General features: G+C 40.9%; 1 protein-coding gene across 1 annotated transcript in view; it reads right to left on the reverse strand.

Annotated features, from left to right (window-relative positions):
• Positions 1-1,385: 1,385 nt before the first annotated feature.
• Positions 1,386-22,279, reverse strand: part of PDGFA (platelet derived growth factor subunit A) — a 27,357-nt gene continuing 6,463 nt past the window's right edge. Inside the window, 3 exon segments of the mRNA XM_026858986.1 lie at positions 1,386-4,118; positions 10,260-10,433; positions 18,294-18,420. Of these exon segments, the coding sequence (XP_026714787.1) occupies positions 10,300-10,433; positions 18,294-18,420 (261 nt within the window). The 3' untranslated portion in view covers positions 1,386-4,118; positions 10,260-10,299.

The following is a 22,279-nucleotide window of genomic DNA, read 5'->3' on the forward strand; positions in this document are numbered from 1 at the left end:
AATAATCACTAGCAGTGACACTAGACGGGGACACTTCTGAGGCAGCATTTTTCTCCCGTTATACCATGACCTGAATTGCCATCATAATTTCTAGACTTTGTGTCATCCTGGCACGATGACAAGTGTTCACCCACGCTCAAGAACTAAAAGTTAGTTCGCAAGGACAGCGATACCTTTCCAGACACAGCATCTCAGATACAAAGTGTGAATGACACACCACGGTCCGGCTCTGTAACAGCAGGGGCTGTTTGCTTTGGTCACTGCAGCAAATTCCTTTGAAGGCAGGAGACTGAAGCACCATCTCCAGTGACTCCCCATCTAACCTTGAGCAAATCACTTATCCTTATTCATCTTTTGGAAATGGGGATAAAGGCAGTGTTACCTCTCTCAGGGCATTGTAAACATGTACCCAGGCACTGGAGATGTCTAGGTGGAAAGTGTGATTGCAAAGTCATGTTAGTGGAAAGATTCACTTTCAGCTGCAGTCGGTCTGTAAGCAAGCACAGCCCCCCCCAGCCTTCAGCTGTGTAGGGGTTGCATATTGCCTCTACTCTCCTAGGCCAATTTTAATTATACAGCACACCCAGCCCATGAGAGACCTAATCCCAGGATCTAATCTTGGATGCAGTGGACAGCTGACTGTCCGCACTGTTTACTTGGAGGAGCGCCCCTGGGGCTGTGTCGAGGGCGATGCGGCCGATGGGAAGGGGGGGACGTGCACCCGCCTGGCACACAGAGCAGGTACCTGCCCAGGGGACAGCCAGGAGCCCTCTCACCCCCCCTGCCCAGGGCACCTCAAGCTCATCAGCCTCTGACAGCGATGGCACATGAGTAGCGTCGGGTAGACACCAACGGCCCTGGGACCTCCCCTGGTTAGCAAGAGCCTGGGTGGAGGATGCATCTACAGACACCCAGATCTAATTCTTGAGAATACACACGGCTTCAGTCCTCCCCAGGCATCAGGCTTATATAAATACATACACATATAAACACATGGTATAAATACAGCCTCTGACAGCAATAAGTCTCGTATGCATATCTTCAACAGTTTTTCCCATCTGTAGATCTTGCAGGAAAAAGACATTGTAGAACTTCAGGGACCGTTCTGAAAAGATGAAAGATTATCTCTTCCCACTGTTGTCTGCACTCGCCTGATGCAAAAACCATTTTAATTATGATATAACAGGATCAGCCTCACTACTCCGACTGTGAAGAACAGGCACTGCTTTTGTGCACACAGAGACATCAGTAGAGTAGAAGCTTTATTTACAGGATGAAATTCCTCCTGCAAAAAACGCTAGAGATAAACCAAAGGAATATTAATGCAACATAGTGAATACCAAATGCATGAAATTCTGACTCAATAAAAGGCAGACAGCTGGGTATTCTGATAAAAATGGGCCTTTATTTTGTAATTCTTCCTTTCATTACCTGGATTCTGTGTTTGTCAGAGCAACAAAATATAGTTTCTTTGATACGCAGCAAATCTGAAAACAATCCTGCAAGTAGCACAACACAAAAACTCCCACAAAAAGGGAAAGCTATAAAATTTGAGAGGCAACGAGGCTTTCAGAAGTGCCAGTTTCCCAGTGCAATGGCTGGAAGGGTGGCCTGGCCTGGCGGCAGTTCAATCATTTTGTAACGAAGGACAAATACTTTCAACATCCTGAGAAAGAGGGCGGGGGGGAAGGGGGGCACGGCTCCCTTGCTTTCCCTCCTCCTGCTATTCTTTCTCCTCCCTCCCCCCACCCCTTAGATTTTCAATAGCTCTTTAGTGTTTCCATCAAAGGCTTTTGCCATTCATCCTCCCTTCTGGTGCCTGCCTTCCACCTGTCTATCCATCACAGCCCTAACCCAGGTCCTTTTTTTTTTTTTTCCCCTTTGCTATTTTTCACGCGGTGGGATTTGTTTATAAGCTTCTGTATTACCTAAAGTCGAGGGGAGGAGGCTACTGGGAGGAAAGTGAGAAAGCAGGATTAAGGAGTAATAATTCAGCTCCGTTGCATTTCCATCTGAACGGTCATAAAATGTGCAAATCCTATTCCTGGGAATTTCATGTCAGAGGCCTTCCCTGCCATTGCCCTTCCCGTGCCCCCTTTCTCTCTCCCTCTCATGCAAAAACAAGCATTGGGAAAGATGCTTATAACATCTCGGACACCAAAGGCCATGACATGTGTGGCAGTGGGGAGAAGGCTCCTACCAGCACGTGTGCAGGGCAGACACTCCAGATGTGGCCATAAACTACAGACGAGGGGGTGGGAGGCTGCAGATTGAATCCGGCAGGAGAAGTGGAGTAAGCGGGGAAAGGTTTAATATGACAGCTCCCAACACCCCCAGCTATAATTAATTAGGCTGGGGAAAAAATAAAAATAAGGTAACTTTTCAGGCTTGTTCGCTCTGTAAGAAAATGATACAGAAATATATGTGATTCAGACCCCACCAGCTTGCAGTTTCTACTATCTCCTTTTTAGATCATCTACATCACAAGGCACCAAAATAGACACAAGCTGGCTTTCTAGACCCCAGAGATCCACCAACAATCCATCTTTGAGCAAACTTCAAGACAGAAGGACCACTGCCATATACAGGTCAAGGAAGCTTTGTCACTGATTCAAGCAGTGGCTGGATATGGCCTCTGTGCACGCCTGCTACCTGACCAAGCACACTCAGAACAGCAAACAGTGCTAAAAAAGGCCGTGGCCTTTAACCTCCCCCCTAGTGAGGCCACAAACCTTTTCTTGGTGGAACTTCATGTCATGTATGCTGGACCTGGCAACAGCTGGCAGCTTTCTTCCACTTACAGACACATCTTGGAGATACTGAGGATCACCCAACAGGTAGCACATGTCAAAATAAGTTCCTTTGATTGATAGTTATTTATTATTTTTAAATAAAATGAGAAGAGATTGAATGGGTTGCCCATCAGCAGCTCAGTTCTTTGTTCAGCAAATTCTTAGACAGTTTGACCATACATATGACAACACAAAATAAATTTCACTTGCTCGCAGTAGCAGTTTGCTATAAACTCAGTCCATCAAGGATTTATAGTTCTAGCAGCAGTGGGATATATGAAATGAGAAGCCCTTTCATCCTTAAACTGCCCTGCAGTCTGGTCGAGATGATGAAAGTCACTGTTTCTAAGGCCAGAGGAGAGCAGGAGTTCATTCAGCCAGTTCAGCTGTGCTAGGAAGAGGCGTGCAAATTGGGTCCAAAGACGAGAGGAGGCCCAAAGAAACAGCAGCCCTTGGTTTTGCAGAACAGTCAAAAAGAAATCCTTAATGATGCTAGCCTTGCTTTGCAGGCTGGAGGGGAGCAGTATTTCCATCAACTAAATGATCTCAACTCTTTGCCTTCCCTGAGGGCACTGCAACAGGACAGACTGCGATCCATCGCTCACCACAGTCACTCTCAGACTCGAACCTGAGCATGTCTTTGGCACAGCAGGTGGTATCCTTAATCCCAGGAGGGCCAGCCCGAAGCAAAGATTAGCAGAAGAATTTGTTTTCATTAAAATCCAACCTACCATTACTATCCTATCTGATGGTGTGGTTTTAAAATGCACATGTCCAGCTACTCTAGCAGCTCTACTTCTGCAGGGAAAGGGCAGTTCAGCAACCTGCCTCTTCACTTTCTAATGTTTTCCTTTCTTTTATTCAACAAGTAACCAATACAGACACAGTGTGGAATGTTAAATGCACCTCCTCCTGGAGAATTTTGCCAGCAAGGTCAATGGAATTGGGATTTCGCCTTTATTATGTTTCTTTTGACCATGGAACTGGTCTGATTTTCCTCCCAGAGAATTTTTCTTATGGGCCCATAATAAAAAAAAACAACAAACAAACAACAAAAAACCCCAAAACCAACAGAAAGAGACATACAAATAAACACTAATACGTGTAGGAAAAATACAAACCTTAGCACCATGCACTCCCCTCATTATTAGACAAAGGTTGGGAAGGGTTCACAAGTGTAAAATGCTCATGTGAATTATGAGATTACTGCTCAGTTTTCTTTCAAGTCGTGGGCTGGAAACAGATGGTGGCTGTAGCATTTATGACGGCACAACATGTTACTGCAAGCCTAGCCATCTCTCTCTCTCTCTCTCCTCAAAAATGCAGCTGCAAGGAAAGTTGTGGAAAATCACATTAATAGTCTCTTCCACCACACAGTTTTCCAGCCCTTCATCCCTGGCCAGCACATGGACAGAGCCATCTTGTATCCCAGTAAGAATACTCTTCTAATCCCTGTCCTGAATAGTTACCACTGACTGGCTTATTTAAAGGCTAGTTAAAATGTGGGGTTTGCCAGCATCGTAAAAGAGCCTCCAGAAAGCAGGTCCTTAAGGTCAGAGCAGATGCCATGTGACCCCAAGCGCTCCATAAGGGAAACAGAAAGAAGCAATCAGACTGTCCTTCAGCTGTTTATTATTTAAACATTCAGTTCAGGCCAAGCAGGTTGATTTATAGAGAAGCAGAAAGACAGATACAACATTTGCAAAAGCATCTTTGTGACTTAGGAGTCCAAATCTCACTTTCAAGCATGAGTAGAAACTTTCACAAGGGCAAATGCCTCTTGATTTTCAGTAAGACAGACTTCCAGTGACCACAAGCTTGGAAGTAACTGGGTGCCTAAAGATACAAAGAACAACTAACTCGATATTTAAATATCTTGCCTGTACATAAGAAAAAAATGTTCAAGCTTCACTACCCGTGTGCTTCAGCCTGATGGAAACACCTTACTGCCTAAAATATGTTCATACACACAGCAAAGCTATTCTTACAATCTGAGTGAAATACAAGAGCTGAGAGGTGGATGTATCCCCCATGGTGGAGCACAGCAAGGTAACTGGCCTGTGCCCAACACGTTGCACATGTTAGAGGCGCACCCAACGCCAGCTGGTACTAACCTGGGGACAGCATGTCTGGACTTGAAACCATGAGCTGAGCCTGGGGCACAACCCCTCAGCTCTCCAGTCACCACCGAAGGGCCTGCTTACACCAGGGAACTCTTTAAACAGTGGAAAACTGTTACTTGTCATCTGTAGGATCTCTGGGTGCTTTACAAATATTAAATATTCCCGTTTCACAACACTTCTAAGAGCATTAACTCACTAACAGTAAATTCAGTAGCTTCAGATTCAGGCCCTTGTCCAAATCCAGGATTTCAGGATTACTTCTTCAGCTGAGTTAATTAAGAGTCCATCAAATATTCATTTTCCGGACAAGTGTCACTGCTAAATCTGAGTATCCATTTTGCTATCCTCTTTGCTATCCTCACTACCTGATTGAGAACATCAGCAGCAACTTTATTGTGTTCATCCTTAGTCATTCAAATGTGTTCCTGCTGTCCTCCCTGCAGCTAGATTTATGCAGTGCAGTATTTCTGCCTTCTAGGGTGTAGAACAGAGCAACTGAAAACAAGATAGACTTTTACCATTCCCTTTATTACTTTTCGCAGCTAGACGAGGAAGTTGCTACAGAAATTCAATAGTGTACACACTTCAAACTTTTAAAAGCCTTTTCCCAGAGGTAGACTCTTTCCATGATAAGACCATAAACATCTACTATGTACCTATCATAATTACAAAGGTCCTGAGACCTTTCCTTTAAGATACAGAAGGTGCCTTTATTTTTTCTTTTGGAAACCTCATCCTGCAGAATTCATTAGCATCCTATGCAACAATGTACTTCCTGTCAGTAATGAGCTATAAAGTGTATTATAAGTTTCCACTTCTGGTTTTATCTTTTCCTCATCTGGCCTGAAAATTCTTTTGAAGTTGCTCAAAGTGTTCTTCATGTATGCTTGTTTTAGGAAATACCAGATCACTATTGGCAAACTTCTCCTTAATTAAGTGAGATAAAGGGATCAAGATGATATGATCTACTTAATTTCCCACCTTTTTAAGCTACTATTTTAAGATACTGTTTTTTCACTTGCCTTAGGAAAGAAACATGCTGAAGAAAATAAGGAAGGAAGAGGCCTTAGAGGTCCAGAGAGCTTAAGCATTGCTATGGGCTTTCTAGAGTAGTTGAGCTTGCTGGTAGAAAGCCACTCAACAGTTAAAACTTTCCCTCAATACTATGGACTAGTTTACTGAGCAGACTGCTTCTGAAACTAACATCACTCCAGACAATGCATAAGAGGAAAAGACTACACTTACACTGTTAGCACAGTAGGTTCTTCAGGGCCTCAGCTTAGCAAGCCAACTCAGATCATGCCTAACTTTAAGCACAAGTAACTTCAAAGAAACATCTCACATGCCTCAAGTTCAGCTTTCCACCGATTCTCTTGCTGAATCACAATTTAGGGGAATGCAGGGAGCTAATGGGAAACATTTGCACTGGCTAATCCCAGCTGCAAGGTCCCAAAACCCCTATTAGATATGCAGACATAGCCTAATCATTTTGGATCGGCCAGGAGGCTCTTCACAACAAATGGATACAAGCTGTTAGGCATGCTCTTCCGAAGCACACGTAGGAGAAACATATCCCTGAATAAAAAGTGACAATTTGATTTAAAAGCAGTATTTGTGGCAATCGGTAAAGCATGCAAGCTGAGCGTTAACCTGCAGGACTCATACGTGGCCTGTTGAAGAAACCACTCTATCTGGGATAAACTGCTTCTGTCATTTTTGCTGTAGAAACCCACTGCAGTCAAGGGGAATTCAGATCCTGAACACATTTTTTAGTAGCTTCCTGGCTCCAAGGAGACCTCTGAGCAGCTTACTTTACTCTGGGTGAGTTCAGACCAACAAATGTCTTCACTCCCAGGTGCATGAGCACAGGGCCCTCAGTCTGCACAGAAATCTTGCTGTCAAGTAGATGCCAGATCTCCTCAACCGCACAATGCAGCATGAGACCTTCCTCTGCATGAGGGACATGTTGGTATCAGGGAATCAGTCCTCAAGACAAGGGGCAAAGGGGTAACTGCAGTATATTTGGTGGCAGCCAGGGAGGGTGTGTCTTCGGGGAGAACTGCTTGAGCACAAGGAGGCACAGCTTGACTTCCCTGAAGTGCTGCAGAATCTCTCCCCCTGTCTCTGGCCCCACACAGCTGACAGAGCTGGGCAACAGGCTCCAGCAGAACAGGGCCCATAGCAGAAAATCTGGCATCTTGAAACTTCTCCGGTCTTCAGCTTAAACCAGCACCACCTTCATACAGGAAAGACATGTAAAGCCAAAGTGCTAAGGAAAAGCTGAAGCATGGCTGGAATAAGGACTCCCCATGTGAAAAGCCAGGGTGTCCCATCAGTGAACAGGGCACAACAGGCGCTTGAAAAGTCACTGCTGGGAAACATCTACACCAAACAGCAGAAAAAACCCCTAAGGTCTTAGTGCCACTACCTAGAGAAGGAAGGCAACATTCATGGTGAAAACCCTGGGTCAAGATTAGTCTCTCTGCAAAACAAAGTCAGAGAAATTATGAAGCCAACTGAGGCTTCTTGAAAGTCTTGTAAAAACAAACTAAAATTAGATGCCCAAATCCCTTAAACTGCTGAAAAATATCACAGCTAGGGATGTCCAGCAATTTTGGAGGGATCTTGATACTTCACTGAGATTTACAAGTTTGAGTTCAACCCCAAAGGGAGCTGAGGCCGCTCAGCACTTCACCCACAGGCCCTCTGTGAACAGAGCCTTCTTTCTTGTGGTCAGAGAGGGGATATCTTGAATTTATGTCTTTCTTCTCCCCTTGTGAGCAAACAAAACAATTTCTATGAGTAATTCTACCCGCTAATTGCCAAGGAAAAGTCTGGTAACAAATGCTCCGCATTTTTGACAGGTCAGAGGCTTCCCTAAACAAAGTTGCTGGTTTATGTTTTCTAAGAGCACATGTTCACATCCGGGGACCTTGGCAAATTCCAGTGTGGATGAGTCTCTGTGGGAAATTGGTTTTCCAGATTTTCTTGTTTTAACTGCTCCAGGAAATGAGTCTATTTTTACAACACTAAGCAGCAAAATATAAAACCATTATCTGCTTCACGGCAAGAGTTTCAGGTCAATTCTCAGGTAACTCTCATCTCCAGTCAACGGAGCTGTATCTATTTATGCAAGCTGGTGATCTGGCCAATTATGTAATTGGTTGATCAGTTACTAGAACATAGAGCTACCACTGGCCTAAGGAGTGTCCCATTTTCATACGTCTCAAAGTTCATCCAAGCCCTGATGTATCGATAAGTGAAGTATTCGGGTATTATGGTCTGTAAAGATGATCATTAACTGCTGAAAGATTTAAGCATGAGCATTTTCTATGAACACCTACTTTGTCACTGAATGATCATTATATGTAGTATATTTCCTGGATTCTTTTTTCACCTGCCAAATAAACCAGGGTGGGATTTTCAGAAGTGTTTAAAATGCTTTTATTCTACTTACTTGTGACTGCTGTCAAGCATCAAGATATTTTCAAAATCCCCCGGGGATTTCAAGAGCCATGGGCTCAACTGTATCTCTGGGTGCTTCTGTTTTTTGCATGCCTGATCTTAACAGCTACTCTCAATTTCAAAGGTGGACAGTAAAACCAGTTGCCTTCATTATGCAAGATCAAAGACAGTATGTAGAGGCCAAAACACCAGGTCTGATCTTGAGAAGATGACTGTGCAACACTTTTTTACAAACTTGGCTCCTTATTTCCCTGTTTGAGGGACTACTCCAGCCTTCACATGTGGATTTCTTTTCTATTGAAACACACATGTCAGCCTTTCTTTGTGTATTTTTATCTAAGATTCTGGAAGACATTTGGCATGCACAAGTATCAATCCAAAGAGAAATTTTTAGATGCTAAAAACTCAAACCAAGTCAGATTTGATGGCCTGCTAATGAATCAAATATAATAATGGCTGGATTCCCTTCTAGGGGAAGAAGTAGCACTGGAAAAATATGACACTGAAACCTTCAGGGACAGAAATTCTATCACCAGGATGTTGCCAGAATTTCATCTATTGATTATGAACAAGACTAAGAGTCAGCACTTCCTTAGATTCAGGTTGAGAACTACATGTTCTTGACTTTACACCCAACTGAAAAGCTCACCAAACTTCACTCAAGAGACTAGCATAGAGAAAACAAACTTAGAGACAATATCTAAGGAAAACAGTACCTAACCTATGACTTGTTCTTTGATTTACAACTGCGATTGCAGGCCCCACCTCACAGTCATATGCCATGATAATAGGTAGCAGTTCAACGAGAAACAGCCATAACTTTTTACGTGTGGTAGTGATTCTGAGCTACTTCAGCACATAATTTAGCCTGATGCAGCAAATAATTAGAATGACTAAAGAGATAGGTAACATTCCACAACTGAAAAATTAATGATCAATCTTTTGATCTTGTTCATTTTATTTTCCAATTCTTTTTTGTTTTTTTTTCCCTCAGCTAAAAGTTGCTAAATTTCACATGAAATTTGCTCAGTTTTCCCATCTCAAATTTGTCTGTTATGGGTACGAGTTTTCAAATTATATTCTCTGAGGTACCCAAACAGAAAATCCTAAATCAGCTCACTGGCATTAGCAATTGCAGTCCTGAAATCCACCCACATCAGGAAAGTACTTTCCCAGAAAAGAACAAATACGTATTTCAAAATGGCCACCTTCACAGGAGTAGAAGAGAGTGGAACTCTACCAGCTGTTTTTCTAGTTGAATATTCTAGTCTTGTTACTTCATCTTTGGCATTGCTTACAACATACTTTAACACTCTAAGAGCACAAAGACCCCCCATCCCACAACTGGGATCCTGTGTCAGGAAGGCACACCCTACTTAAAAAGAATAATAAAGCATCAACTCTGCTCCATTTGCCTGAGGTCAATGGGATGTTTGTCCAAAGTTGCGAGCATGCTTAGGCACTAGTTTGAAGAAAGGGCAAACACAGGCACCTCTTAAAGTGCTTTTCCATGTTAGGTCTTGGGAAAAAAATTCAGGATTGGGCCCATGATAAAACCCGTTCCCCTAGGAAATGTTACCCACACCATAAAAGGAATGAATGACACTGAAGGGAAGTACAATGAAAATTGTCTACTGAATTTTTGTAAATTCCCATAAAATCTGAGTGCTGATTGGTTCTATGTGCATAATTTTCACTATAAGTCACAAAAGATTGACTCCTTAGAGATGCAGGAAATGACTAGCTCATGATAGCATAAAAGGCTACATAATTGCATGGGCAGAAAGCTGGATTTTCATCAGTCACTATATTCTCTGACAATATGGCAGTGGTTTTTGTTCATGTATCCAATGCACAATAATTAGGCAAAATGACTTACCCTCAATCTTTTCAGTATTTAGCTCTAAGGGTGCAAGGATTCATTCTTGGAAAGGGAAGATGGTCGTGTGATTTAGGGCACTGGATGAGCACTCAGATCTGAGTCCTATCCCTGCTTCTGCCATAGCCTTGCTGTGTGACCTTGCACAGTCATTTCTCCATGCCTCGGTCTCGCCTAAAATGGGATAACAATAGTTCTTTATTTCAGAGGAGATATGAGTACAGATCAGTTCAAGGCTGTGCTGCAGAGATGCTACAGCAAAGAGCAGCACATAAAAGTTCAGACATGGAATAATACCTTGATATTAAAATGAGGGAAAACACACAGTAATTAAATGGAATAATAAACACAAAACATAGGCTGATTTTTGAGGAAGGCAACACTGATAGGTTTTTCTCTGTTACCTGGAATTAAAGCAAATTTAAGTGGGATTCTTATGGGTTTAAATTTTTACCTGAATCTGTTTCTGAGATCTACTAGTACTAGAAGCGGCGTATTAGAAACACCAAGAAAATTACTTCATTGAAAACCTCCACCTTGTTTCTGTTCCAAAGCAGCCATGATTTCCAGCCCAAGAGAGGGGCAAATAAATATTCAGAGTAAGATTTTCAAAGCCATGGAAGGGGCCTACAACCATGATTCCCTTCAATTTACAGTAAAATATGAGCATAAAAATCTGAGGTAGCTTTGAAACTTTATCTTTGCTTTTGGGTACACTTTCAAATTAAATTATAAACGGGGCCACTGATCTTAAGTGAACTGTCAGATGTCTGGAATAGCTTCAATGCCACTATTCCAGAGTTGCACTGTCACTGGAATTGGACAGAGCCTTAGCAGGGAGCCTTCAGTAATGAGTATTTTTTCAAATGCAAAGATGAATCTTCTTCTCTCCATAAACGTCTCTATGTAACAGCATTTGTCTTTCATGGGGGTCAGTTATGAACCTGTAGGCCTGGGAGACAGGATCTCAGGGCACATGCCTAGATAAAGCAACTGATTTGGAGATAAACAGATCAAAGGCTGTTCTGTCAGGCAGGACAAGAAAGAAGAGACATGATGAGACAGATCCTAGGAAGGGAGAATAATTTTTGAGAGACAGAAACAGAGGGATGGGAAAGTCAGGCAGAGAATAGCTGGAAAGTAGACCACAGAAGGGCAACATGGACCCGAGGACAGCTAAGAGAACCTCATAGCTGGAATTCTGAAGCCCGTTGGAGGGAGGAGACCCATGAGATGCTGTTCCAAGCAGAGTAAAAAGCCTAAGCTCAAAGACTCAGAAGTGCTGGAGCTGCCTAGGAAACTCCAGGGCTGGAGAGGAGCAACTGCCTGTAGTCACCGCGCACTGTCTAATAAAGCAGATGCCAAGCAGGACGGAGGACAGGAGAAAAGGAAAGCAAATTGCCACGTAATCCTCGGTTTCACTCAACAAAAGCAACTGAAGGGCAGCTCTGGAAAGATGAAGCACAGAATTAAATATAATTAATTGACTACAGAATCGGTGATCATGCACCATATTATAACACAGGGATTGTTTTCGAGCAATGTCCTACACATATACTTTCTGTCCAGAAGAGACCTCAAAAAAGATGAAATCAGACCAACAACTTCTGAATCTCTGGACAGAGGAAGTGACTGCAGAATGTAAAACAGAAAAATGTTTTATCCCCAAATCCCTACCTAGTATATGCAAGGACAAAACCAACAAGGTGTTAAAGGATTGCATGGAAACATGACTTAAAACAACTACCATCTTCAACTCCTTCATTAAGCCCCCTACTAGCCCCCCACCCCACAAATAACAAGGGCTGTTAATCAGGTATCTTGCAGCTCCGAGTGTTCACACCCTTCCCTGTAACACTCCAAATGCAGCACTTCAAAAGTCCAGATGGAGTCCACCTCCAGCAGACAGTGGAAGAAGATATGACACGGCATTCACAAATGCACAGAGAACTGTTTAATTTACAGCCACAATGGTGAAACAAACCATTTCAGAGCTTGGACATTCAAAGTTAAGTCTGACACTCATTCTTATATTCACTTATTGTGCTTAAGTATTAGAGAACACAGGATTACATTAACCGTACACAACAATCTGAGATCCCTGCAGGACCGAGTAGCGAAAGGGATGAGCAAGAATGAGGGACCAGCCCCTCAAGTGGTGTAAGCTGGTACAGCTCCATTGCAGGCAATGGAGTGATGGTGATTTACACCAGCTGAGGATATGGCCCTTGAAATGTCCAACTTAACTTTGAATTAATGTCTCCTGTGTCACAGCCTTTAACGTTACTGTTCCTTCTGGCTGTATCTGCCACTTTGAAGAAGAAGGACTAATACCACAGCCCGTAATGTTCAAAAGGCTGGCAGGCAGTATCTCAGCTGCGCTACAGTAAGTGATGCTCACGTCGTGACACTACTCCTATGATTTTAAAAACCGTGGACTGGATCCTCATCTGATGTAAATTAGCTTAGGGGCGGCTGAAGTAAAAAACATTTGCCAATTTATACTAGCTGAGAATATAGCCCTGAGATTTTTGTGTTTTCTGCTGCATGCCATATAGACACTGTGCTTGAGAACAAAGACTCATGTGCATTTCACTACTGGTAACAAAATTAACTCGAGACCACAAGTCTCAAACAAACAACTACGGGAATCGACTCCATTCAGTCTTCATTCTCTCCTGGTTTTCTGAAGTTGGCATACATAGCACATTTATTTACAGGCACCAATAAAATGCATGCCTCTCAGTTTGCTTTTTTTTCCAAGACTTTACTACAGGGCCAGACTCACTCGTGATGTAAATCAGCAGAGCTCCATTATACTCAATGGAGTTACTCCAGGGAAGCTGGCCCACAGATCTGAATGCAACCTTCTTATGCCAGTGCAACAACAGGACTCTCAAAAAGTTGTTTTGCAAATTATTCCACTTAAGTGACTTTGACATCCTTTCATACCTGCACAGTGTCTGAGTGGGTCACATAATGCTTTTCATCTACATGATTTTAATGGATATATGTTTTTTTTCATTAGATATCTTTTAGACAAAAAAGGAACGGAGCAACATTATTGGCATCCCACTGAAACATAAATATATAAATTACATTTTATACACTTTTTTAAACGCAGACACATACATTCATGTGCATAACATTGTGAACAGTACACTCAGTGGAAAACAAGCACAGACAATCTTAGTTAAATGTATTTCCAGTTTTGGTGCTCAACAAATACACTGGGAAAATGATCACAAAACGGTGACTAACTCTATCTCTGCATTAGCATCTGAAGCCAATAATGCCTGTTAGCTAACATTGCTTTGTTTGGTTGAAATTGGACATAGCTACAGGAAGAGGAGGGGAATGTTTGAACTATATTTAAAGAAATGGAAAGTTAAAAATCTCTCTTTTGTTGTTTTAAGGTTCTGCAGTTCATTCACATTTGAAGATATTTTAAGTGGAAACACTTTCTTCAAGACAAACCTTTTTGTCGTTCCAAACTAAGAAAACTCTTTCATCTCTTTGTAGATGCTTCACAAATAAAAGAATGCAGTAGTTCATTTCACATACCCAATGTGATAATCCAAATTAAACAAAGGGTACATAATCCAAACTACTGGGGTGGGGCAGTGATTTTGGCCAAGTGAGTAGCCATGTCATATCTGGCACAGCCCTAAATTTCCAAAGCAGTACAGAAGGATTTAGCCATGTGGCTCCCACTGCAATCTGTGGGGAACTGAACATTTAATCCTTTGGCACTTTGAAAACATAGGAACTGGTGCCAGAGTATTTTATCTGCCCTGCTATAGTTAAAATAGATTTTGATGTTATTTGGGCTATTCTACTACAAAAATATGACCACAAAATGCTTTTTTTTTCTTTTTCTTTTTCTTTTTTTTTTTTGGTTCAAGAAAACATAGCAGGCTTTCTCAGGTATATAAAACTGTTAATTTTTAGATAAAAATACAAACTTCACCTTTACAAAAACACATATTTCTGTTGAATACACATAAAGCATAACATTTTACCAAAAATAAAGAATTTTAGGTTTTGTTCAAATATTTGCAGCAAGGTAGTTCCCATGCCACCATGACATTGTACAATGCAGATACAAGAATTTGTACATTTCACACAGCTCCAACATGTGAAATAAAAGTATCTGTATACTGATAAGAATGACAATTGCTAACACAATATCACTAGTAGGCAACTGGCATAAGTCTTAAAGGAAAGAAAAAGGATTTTTGCATGGATATCCTATGATTTGTTTACGCACATCTCTCTTTTTTTTCTTTTTTCTTTTTATGTAATGCTTTAAATTACGGGGGAAGTTGGGGAACATAAACCAAGAAACGTCTAGAAAATTATGCATAGGTATACCATTTTTATTTTAATACATCTCATTAGTTTGCATCCCACTAGGAGAAATACCATAATGTTTTGTGTTCTGCTTATTGTTATACCAGTCTTTTATATGTGTTATTGGCAAATGTAGTCCAAGAGATAATAAAAAGCTAGGCAAAGAGTAAAAAGAAAACTTAATAATCACTTTATGGTGTAAAAAAAAAAAAAAAAAAAATCCACTTAAGGCTCCCCAGAAGGTTTTTTTGTATAGACTTTTAAAACACCACCAAGCAAGGATGTATTGTTCTATAGTGTTTGCGTGGCATTTGATCATTTCATACATTCCTGCTTTTTTTGTGCCTGAAGTCCACCAGTGTCCATCCATCTTCATCAAGAACGCAGGCACATTTCTTGACGTAAAGCACCGTTGACTGCTCTGACAGAAATCCACTATTCACTTAGATTTTTGTCATGTTTTTGAGTACTTTTGGTATCCTCCATTCATTCAAACTGTCTTTTTTTCTTTTCTGTTTTTCTTTCTTTCATTTTTTTTCTTTTTTGGACAGGGAAGCTTCCTATTGTTTCACAGAGTGCTACAATACTTGCTTTGATGTCACATTAAACAAATGTACATTGTCTCTTTGTTCTCATTAAGTGTTCTTTTGAGCCAGTTTTTTTCACACAGGAGAACAAATAAAGTATACAGTCAATAAGCACCATACATAGTAGGTTCAGGAATGTAACAAACCATGTACATCCATGTCCCAGAGAGAAGTTTTTTTTCTAGCTTATTTTCACCTTACATCTGCAGGAGAGAAAAAAGATACAATAACTCTATGATTAGAATCAAAGGTCCTACCCTCTAAGTAGATGACTTAAAAAAAACTGTTCTGCATGAAGAGTCACTAACCTGGGACAAGAAGCTCTAAATGCTGTTTTGATTGAGTTTACATGCTCACTTTTAAAGTTGAATTTTAGAAAATCTTTGCTTCTATCATACTACTCCCAATAAATACCTGTTAATCTGAAACAGGATATCAAGTTTAGCATTCTTTAGAAACGATACATCAGTATAAATGAAAACTGCCACTGGGAGTTTACGCGCAAAAATAGGTGCTTGAAATTAAATTCACCAACATCCAGGTGTAAGGGTACACTGTAAAATCGAAATCATTCCCGCTCCAAATACTGGAATCAATTGCAAGTGCTGCAGTTCACATAATTTCAAGTCATTAAGAAATGGAAATTCCGCTTTAATTTGAAACGTGTATTGTCATCATCATACACTGCTAATATGTTGGCCAAAGGACTTCAGACGGTTTTGCAATGAGGGTGTAAGCTTTTCGCTACACTGAAAACCTCATTAATTTTGATGATTGACTGTCATCATCCTACTGAGGCTAAAGATACGAAAAAAAAATCTTAATTTTCTGGTGTAAGTAACACAGGGCCCTGCAACAAAAAAATGTATTTCTAAGCATATTCCTTGTCAGGTAGGCAGATCATCAGACCGTCTCAGGTGCATGTACAATCAATCCCAGTTCATGCCAAGACATGGGTTTGATGGTCATGGATATAATAGTATTTGCTGTATGTACACTCAATGTTTTACAGCCAATGACTGGGAACGCAAGAATTTGTAACCTGGCAATTCATTCATGCATTATTACATGATGCTTTGACCTCAGAAATCAATAATAATGAAACAAAAGCAGAGGCAATGGAAAAAAAAAAAAAAAAAAAAAAAAAAAAAGAAAAGAAATTAAAAAAGGCAAGAAAAGGAAGTAGCTCAAGAATGTAAGATGCTGATGGTGATGTGGAGCTTGAAGGAAAAATACCAGCAGGTAGAATTATCAAAGCCAATCAAATCTAATCTCTTTGCAGCCTTGAGGTAGCAAGTGTCAAGATTCTGAACAGTGATTAAGTTGAAGTGATGATATTTGATTAAGTTTTCCAGTACTTGTGCTATTAGGGTGTTCAACATATAGGTCCTACCTGAATATCAAATAGTTCCAGTGGGTTTTATGTTGGTTTTAACCTTTTTCGTTTCCGTTTTTTACCTGATTCCCTAGGCCTTCCTGTTAACATAAGGGCAGGGCTGGTAAAAAGCCCTAAGGTAATGCATTTCGTTGAACACTGAAGTAATAAATACTCAAACCATTTACATTTCAAAGAAGTTTCATTATCCTCTGCATTAAAGCAATAACTTTATAACGTCTGATTTGACATTCCATTTACAAAGTAATTATACAAAAGTAAAGAAATAATAAACGAAGTTGGCATTGCATACGTCATTTCCAAGAGCCATCTATAATTACTGTTACCATGCAGTATTCAACATTTGCTTTCAGCTCTGTAGTTAAGCTATTTTCAGCTCACCATCCACTTGCTGGTGCAAGTTTTATTCCTATCAGTAATTAAATCCTAGAAATCTATATTCTTCCATGACAATTCTATCCCATTTTTCACACACATCAAAAAGAAAAGTTTTAATCTGAAAAATCTTAACTGCTTAGTCTTTGGCAATTAAAGACATTTTGGAAAACTGAAATTAATCTAATGAAACTTTTTTTTTCCAAATAGAAGACATAGAAAAAATATCAAACCATACACACATAAAAATAACCATTTTAAATGTGGTTTGGTCTACTCATAACTCAACCTAGTTTCAGCTAAAACACTCAGCTCAGATTATAACTTGATGTCCAATAAAATCACAGCAGAGGCCTAACTTTGCTTTTATACAACTTCTAATTCTTCTGCTCTGTACAAAGCAGCTGAAGTTTACATTCAGTTAGACCAGATTTATGTCTCCACGCTGGATGGAGACAGTACAGACAACCCTTCCTTACCCAGCCACCTACAAAATCCACCACCTTTGGGCCACTTTCCTCCTGTATTTACCTGCTCTTCACTGACACTAATTTTGGGCTGGGTGTGCTGTGCCCCTAAATGCCCAGCAGAGGTGCAAAACAAGCTTTTGAGCCTGCCTTCAACCAAAATCAGAAGAACTACTGTAGTGCATTTCCTGAATGTGTCAAGTGCTGCACTGACTGCAACCTAGTAAGAGGATCTGAGCTAATGATTTTAGTTGGTTTTATGAAAGTCATATTGAAAGTAAATATTTTCCGCCATAAATCTTTCCCCATGGCAACTTAAATGTTGTCTTGATAAGGCAAACTTAGGTTTAATGTGACAACAGACAATACATTTTTGATTATAAATAAAGTAAGAAAACAATAGGAACAGGCAATGTTGTTTCAAAACTCCTTAGTCTTGAATACTGAATTTATTCCTCAGTGCTTAATGTTCACTTCATTAATATTTTCCCCAAGGTCAAGTAAATCTCAGCCTTAGCCCTGTCTCCAAAAAGTCTAAAGAAATTAGGCAACAGAGTTCACCAATAAGCTGCAACACAGCAACCTTTAACTCAATGCAGTAAGACCTGAATACTACTGGGCATTTACATTTATTTAAAGGCTAATCTAATGAGAATTGATACACGTTAAACTTCAAATCCAAACTCTTTATATAGCACAAACTGTCCCTAATTTTGCATCTTCGACACACAGAGAAGTAGCTGGGAGCTTCTCTACTGAATTCCCTAGAAGCAAAGTTTGCTTTACATTCTTTACTAATATAAAAATAAGGCCCATATTAAGTCAGCATTAATGCAAAAATAAAAGGAAAACATACCAGTTTCTTCTTCTCTATAATCTGAATTAGTATTTGATGATGTACAGGTGCATTCCATATGCTCTTCTAATCTCACCAGAACTTCTTTTAATTTTGGCTTTTTTCTAACATATTCCACTTTTGCCACCTATAAAATACGATGAGGTATGTACTGAGACACATTAACATAGTTATAGTTCAGAACTGAAGACAGATAACTATATACCTCTATTTTTTAATGTAGCCAAACCCATATAAAATGTTAGCATACTAATCATCTTTTATCTTAATTGTGCATCGTGTAACTATTTATTGCACAGACTATTTGTTTATTCAAGTTTAGCAGTTTGAAACAACTTTCTTTTCCCCCAAGAGATAAAACAATTTCCCATTCATTTCAGTTTGAAGTTTTAAGTAACTCAGTTTTCACATATATCACAGTAAACATATATAGATTCTAATCAGTGGTTGCTCTTGTAGATTGCCACTTTTAGCATGCTCTTCTGTACATGTTGATCATTGTTCTTAAGCTGAAGGCTAACACTGAAGGCATTAGGTTGGTTTGTAATACATTTTATAATTTACAAATTGGTGTCTCTGGAGCCCTCTGAATGTAAAGTGCTCAACTCTACAGAACCAGGATCTGAATAGAAAGCAGCAATTTCAATCCTACTCACTTCTTGCAATGACCTGGGCCTTGTTCTCAAGAGTTCCCATGCACAGTTTTTATGTTCAAGGGAACTACCCCTCACAAACTGGATCCAGCCTTTAGCTTTACTGTGGACAGCTGGCAGGTACGCTATTTCTCTCCAGTCCATCCAACTTCTTCCAACTGCACTACTCCACTTTGGGCCAAAGCACTGACATCCATTAAAAAAAAAAAAAAAGTCTGTAAGGCAAGGAGAGGTTGGAGGAAGGAGCATGTTGGAGAAGCTCTGGCTACAGGCAGATCTCTCATCTGAAGGAAACCAACGCAGAAGACAGGATGTTGGGGTGGGGGGATACTGAACACAAGGACATCTTGACCAACTTGGTGTCAGCAGCCAGGAGAGAAGGAACAGTGCAGGGGGCAGGAACACTGCTGTGCTGGTGTGCTGGAATGGGCTGTGGGATGCTGGGCACCAACTTGGGCTGAGTGTAATGGGCATGACAGTCACAGCAGTGCAAGGGAGGATGGCATAATGTGGGCCAAGAGAGTGCTAAACAGTGTGTAAGGGGTCCAATGTTTCCTTTACAATTGTGTTAAACACTGCATGAACAGGTGATAATTATTTGCTTGAAATAGAAATCACTGAAATGAAATCATGGCTCCTCAGTCCTGCTAATGATTTATTTAGCATTTGAGAAAAGTAGGCCGCAATATGGCTGTCCCAGTAAACAAGAAGACTGCACAGCTGCAGGTATGCATTATAAATAAGATCGATGAGGGAGCAGAAGGCCAAGAGAGGCTGGTTGTCTCTACAAAAGTTACATGACAAAGCCATGAAGTCTGATCCAACCAAAAGATGCAGTTCCTACCAAATAAAGCATCCACAGCTACGCTAGACTCTCCTGGTAATGGTTTACTTGTATGTTTGGTGGGGATTTAATGCTCCAAATCAATCTTCACACTATGAAAATCATTCCCTGGACTTCCCAAAACTAGAACAGTGTCACAAAATGAAAGTGGTGGCTGGAAAGAAACATCACGTTCTCAGTTCCCAGAAACACTCTTCAGGCTCTGTGGACACAAACTACCAAAGCCCTCTGAATAGCAATAACAGAAGCTAGAGCAAAACCTCAGCCTTATTAAGTCAACAGGAGATCTGCCATTTCTTTCATGGAGCAAGAAGTTCTGATCCACATTTTAGTCACCACCTCTTGTGTCAACAGGATCTGGAGACAATTTTCATTTACCCAGCAAATAAAAGTTGCAGAAAGACAGATGCAGTAACGGAAGTGTGCACATTAAAAGGTATCTTCCAAAACTGTCAGACTTCCATATAAACAGATTAAGAGCTGGCCGTGACATACAAGAATGCTTTTGCTGAAAGATTAACTATGGGTTGAAGCAGTGTTTCCTATCAGGACCCAACTCCATCAAGCCTTTGAATGCAAAGATTTGAAAATGTACGGTATAACTGAGTCATCTGGCATCAAAGCATGACTAATCCTTAAAATTTACAAAAACAAACAGTAATTAAGACACCTCCATCATCAGAGACAAAGAGACCCAGCAGTCATGAAAGCGCTTTCAAATCTGCTATGCTTATTACAGCTGTTAGAATAAACTACTCTTATTGAAAATTACATGCAACAAAAATAAACTGTAATCAAGCTTTTTAAAGTCTGTCCTTGTTTTGCTTGGTTTTCCAAACTGATATATTCAGTTCCTGTGAAAAAAAAAAAAAAAAAAAAAAAAAAAAGTAAAAAAAAAGTTAATACTTTGAAGAATAGGAACATAATGAATTCATGCAGCAATTTAAAGCTGTTTTTTACTGTACTGCAGTTAAAATACAATCCAGCATATGTTTCACTGCCCTACTTCACGCTACACAAGTTAAAAGGAATGTAGTTTTGTAAGATGTTGCAAATATTCAAACTGAAGCAGCACAAACCAGATAAATTGCTGTGCTTGTGTCATCTGTTAACACCTGCTGCCACACAGGATGCTAATCTAAAACGATGAAGGCTGCAGGTCAGATTTTCAGTGGGTATAAACAGGGATAGCTATGCTAACAGCATGGGATTTGGCCTTGTGCTAGCATCTTTTTTCTTCTTTGTACTTTTCTCCCTGGTGTTTATCTTGTACGGTTACTCTCAAGTGTATTACCAAATGCTTTGAGATCATCAGTCCTCAACAAACCCATATCAGCTTCTTTTACTTAACGCCACAAAACTAAAAATCCTCAAATCCTCCAAACGCACAAAATATCACTATATAAAAACTCTGTAAAAGAAAAACAGTGAAATAACAGACTAGCTTAATTAAGTAGTGTATAATTGGCGGCACCATACTTGCATCACTGTAGACTCTAGGTACTATGCTGTGGTATGACATGGTGGCTAAGTAAAAATGAAAATAAAATCTGTTTAAAATATGAGGCTTAACAGAAACATCTTAGGGACACCTCTTCCAGAGCTTCTCCAGGAAAGATGAAATCAGGGAGTAACAGTAGGAAAAAAACAAGACTGTAAGCAGAAGTGTCCAAAACACCTCTAGCACAAAGCCAAAACTGATCACAGGCAGGAACTCACAAGAGAAGTCCAAGCACAGAAAATTCCTCGTAACAGCAAAACTCATATTGCTAAATAAAGGATGGGAAATAAAACCAAAAAGCAACTGAATGAAGATGCTTTTTGGAAGCTGCTATTTCTTCCATATTAAAATAAATGCATGCCAATACAATGGAGGGAAAACCTAACTTCACCTTGCAGCTGTAATCTTTACAGCCCTCAGGTCTCTGAGGAAGACTTAAGACAACAGGGCATAAAGGCACCAGAAGGACTGAGCTGGGATCAGGGATCCTGCAGGGCCTGGCAAGTCACTGACCATTTTGCAGGACCGGAGCCACGGCTCCAGGGACAGGATGGCAGGACTGGCGCAGTGCCCTCCAGGACACACCGTGCCAGCTGTTCATGCCTCCTCAGCACAGGCAGGATGGAAAGTGGCAGGGAGGCCAGCCGCCTCCGAGCCTGGCAGCCACCCATCTTAAAATACCCATTAAAGACACTACAGGGCACTCCTCTGGCAAAACCTCTACCTCAGAATAGCCTCACGCAGAGTTATATAGGGTCGGGTAGGGAGAGTTTTCCCTGAGGGAAGCGAGGCCCGGGGATGCACTGTCCTGCCAGCTCCGGGGACAGAGGAGCGGCCCTGTCAGCGCCCGGAGCAGGTAGGAGCTCTGTCACTGCCCTGGGTGTGGGGGCTGCGGCCCTGCCAAGCCCCAACGGCAGCAGGAAGCCGTCACAGCCCCGCGTGGGGGGACTGCGGCCCTGCCAGGCCCCAGGTGGGGCCGGCGAGGAGC

The sequence above is a fragment of the Athene cunicularia genome, assembly GCF_003259725.1.
Source record: "Athene cunicularia isolate RWA chromosome 14 unlocalized genomic scaffold, athCun1 chr14_part1, whole genome shotgun sequence".
Classification (NCBI taxonomy): domain Eukaryota; kingdom Metazoa; phylum Chordata; class Aves; order Strigiformes; family Strigidae; genus Athene; species Athene cunicularia.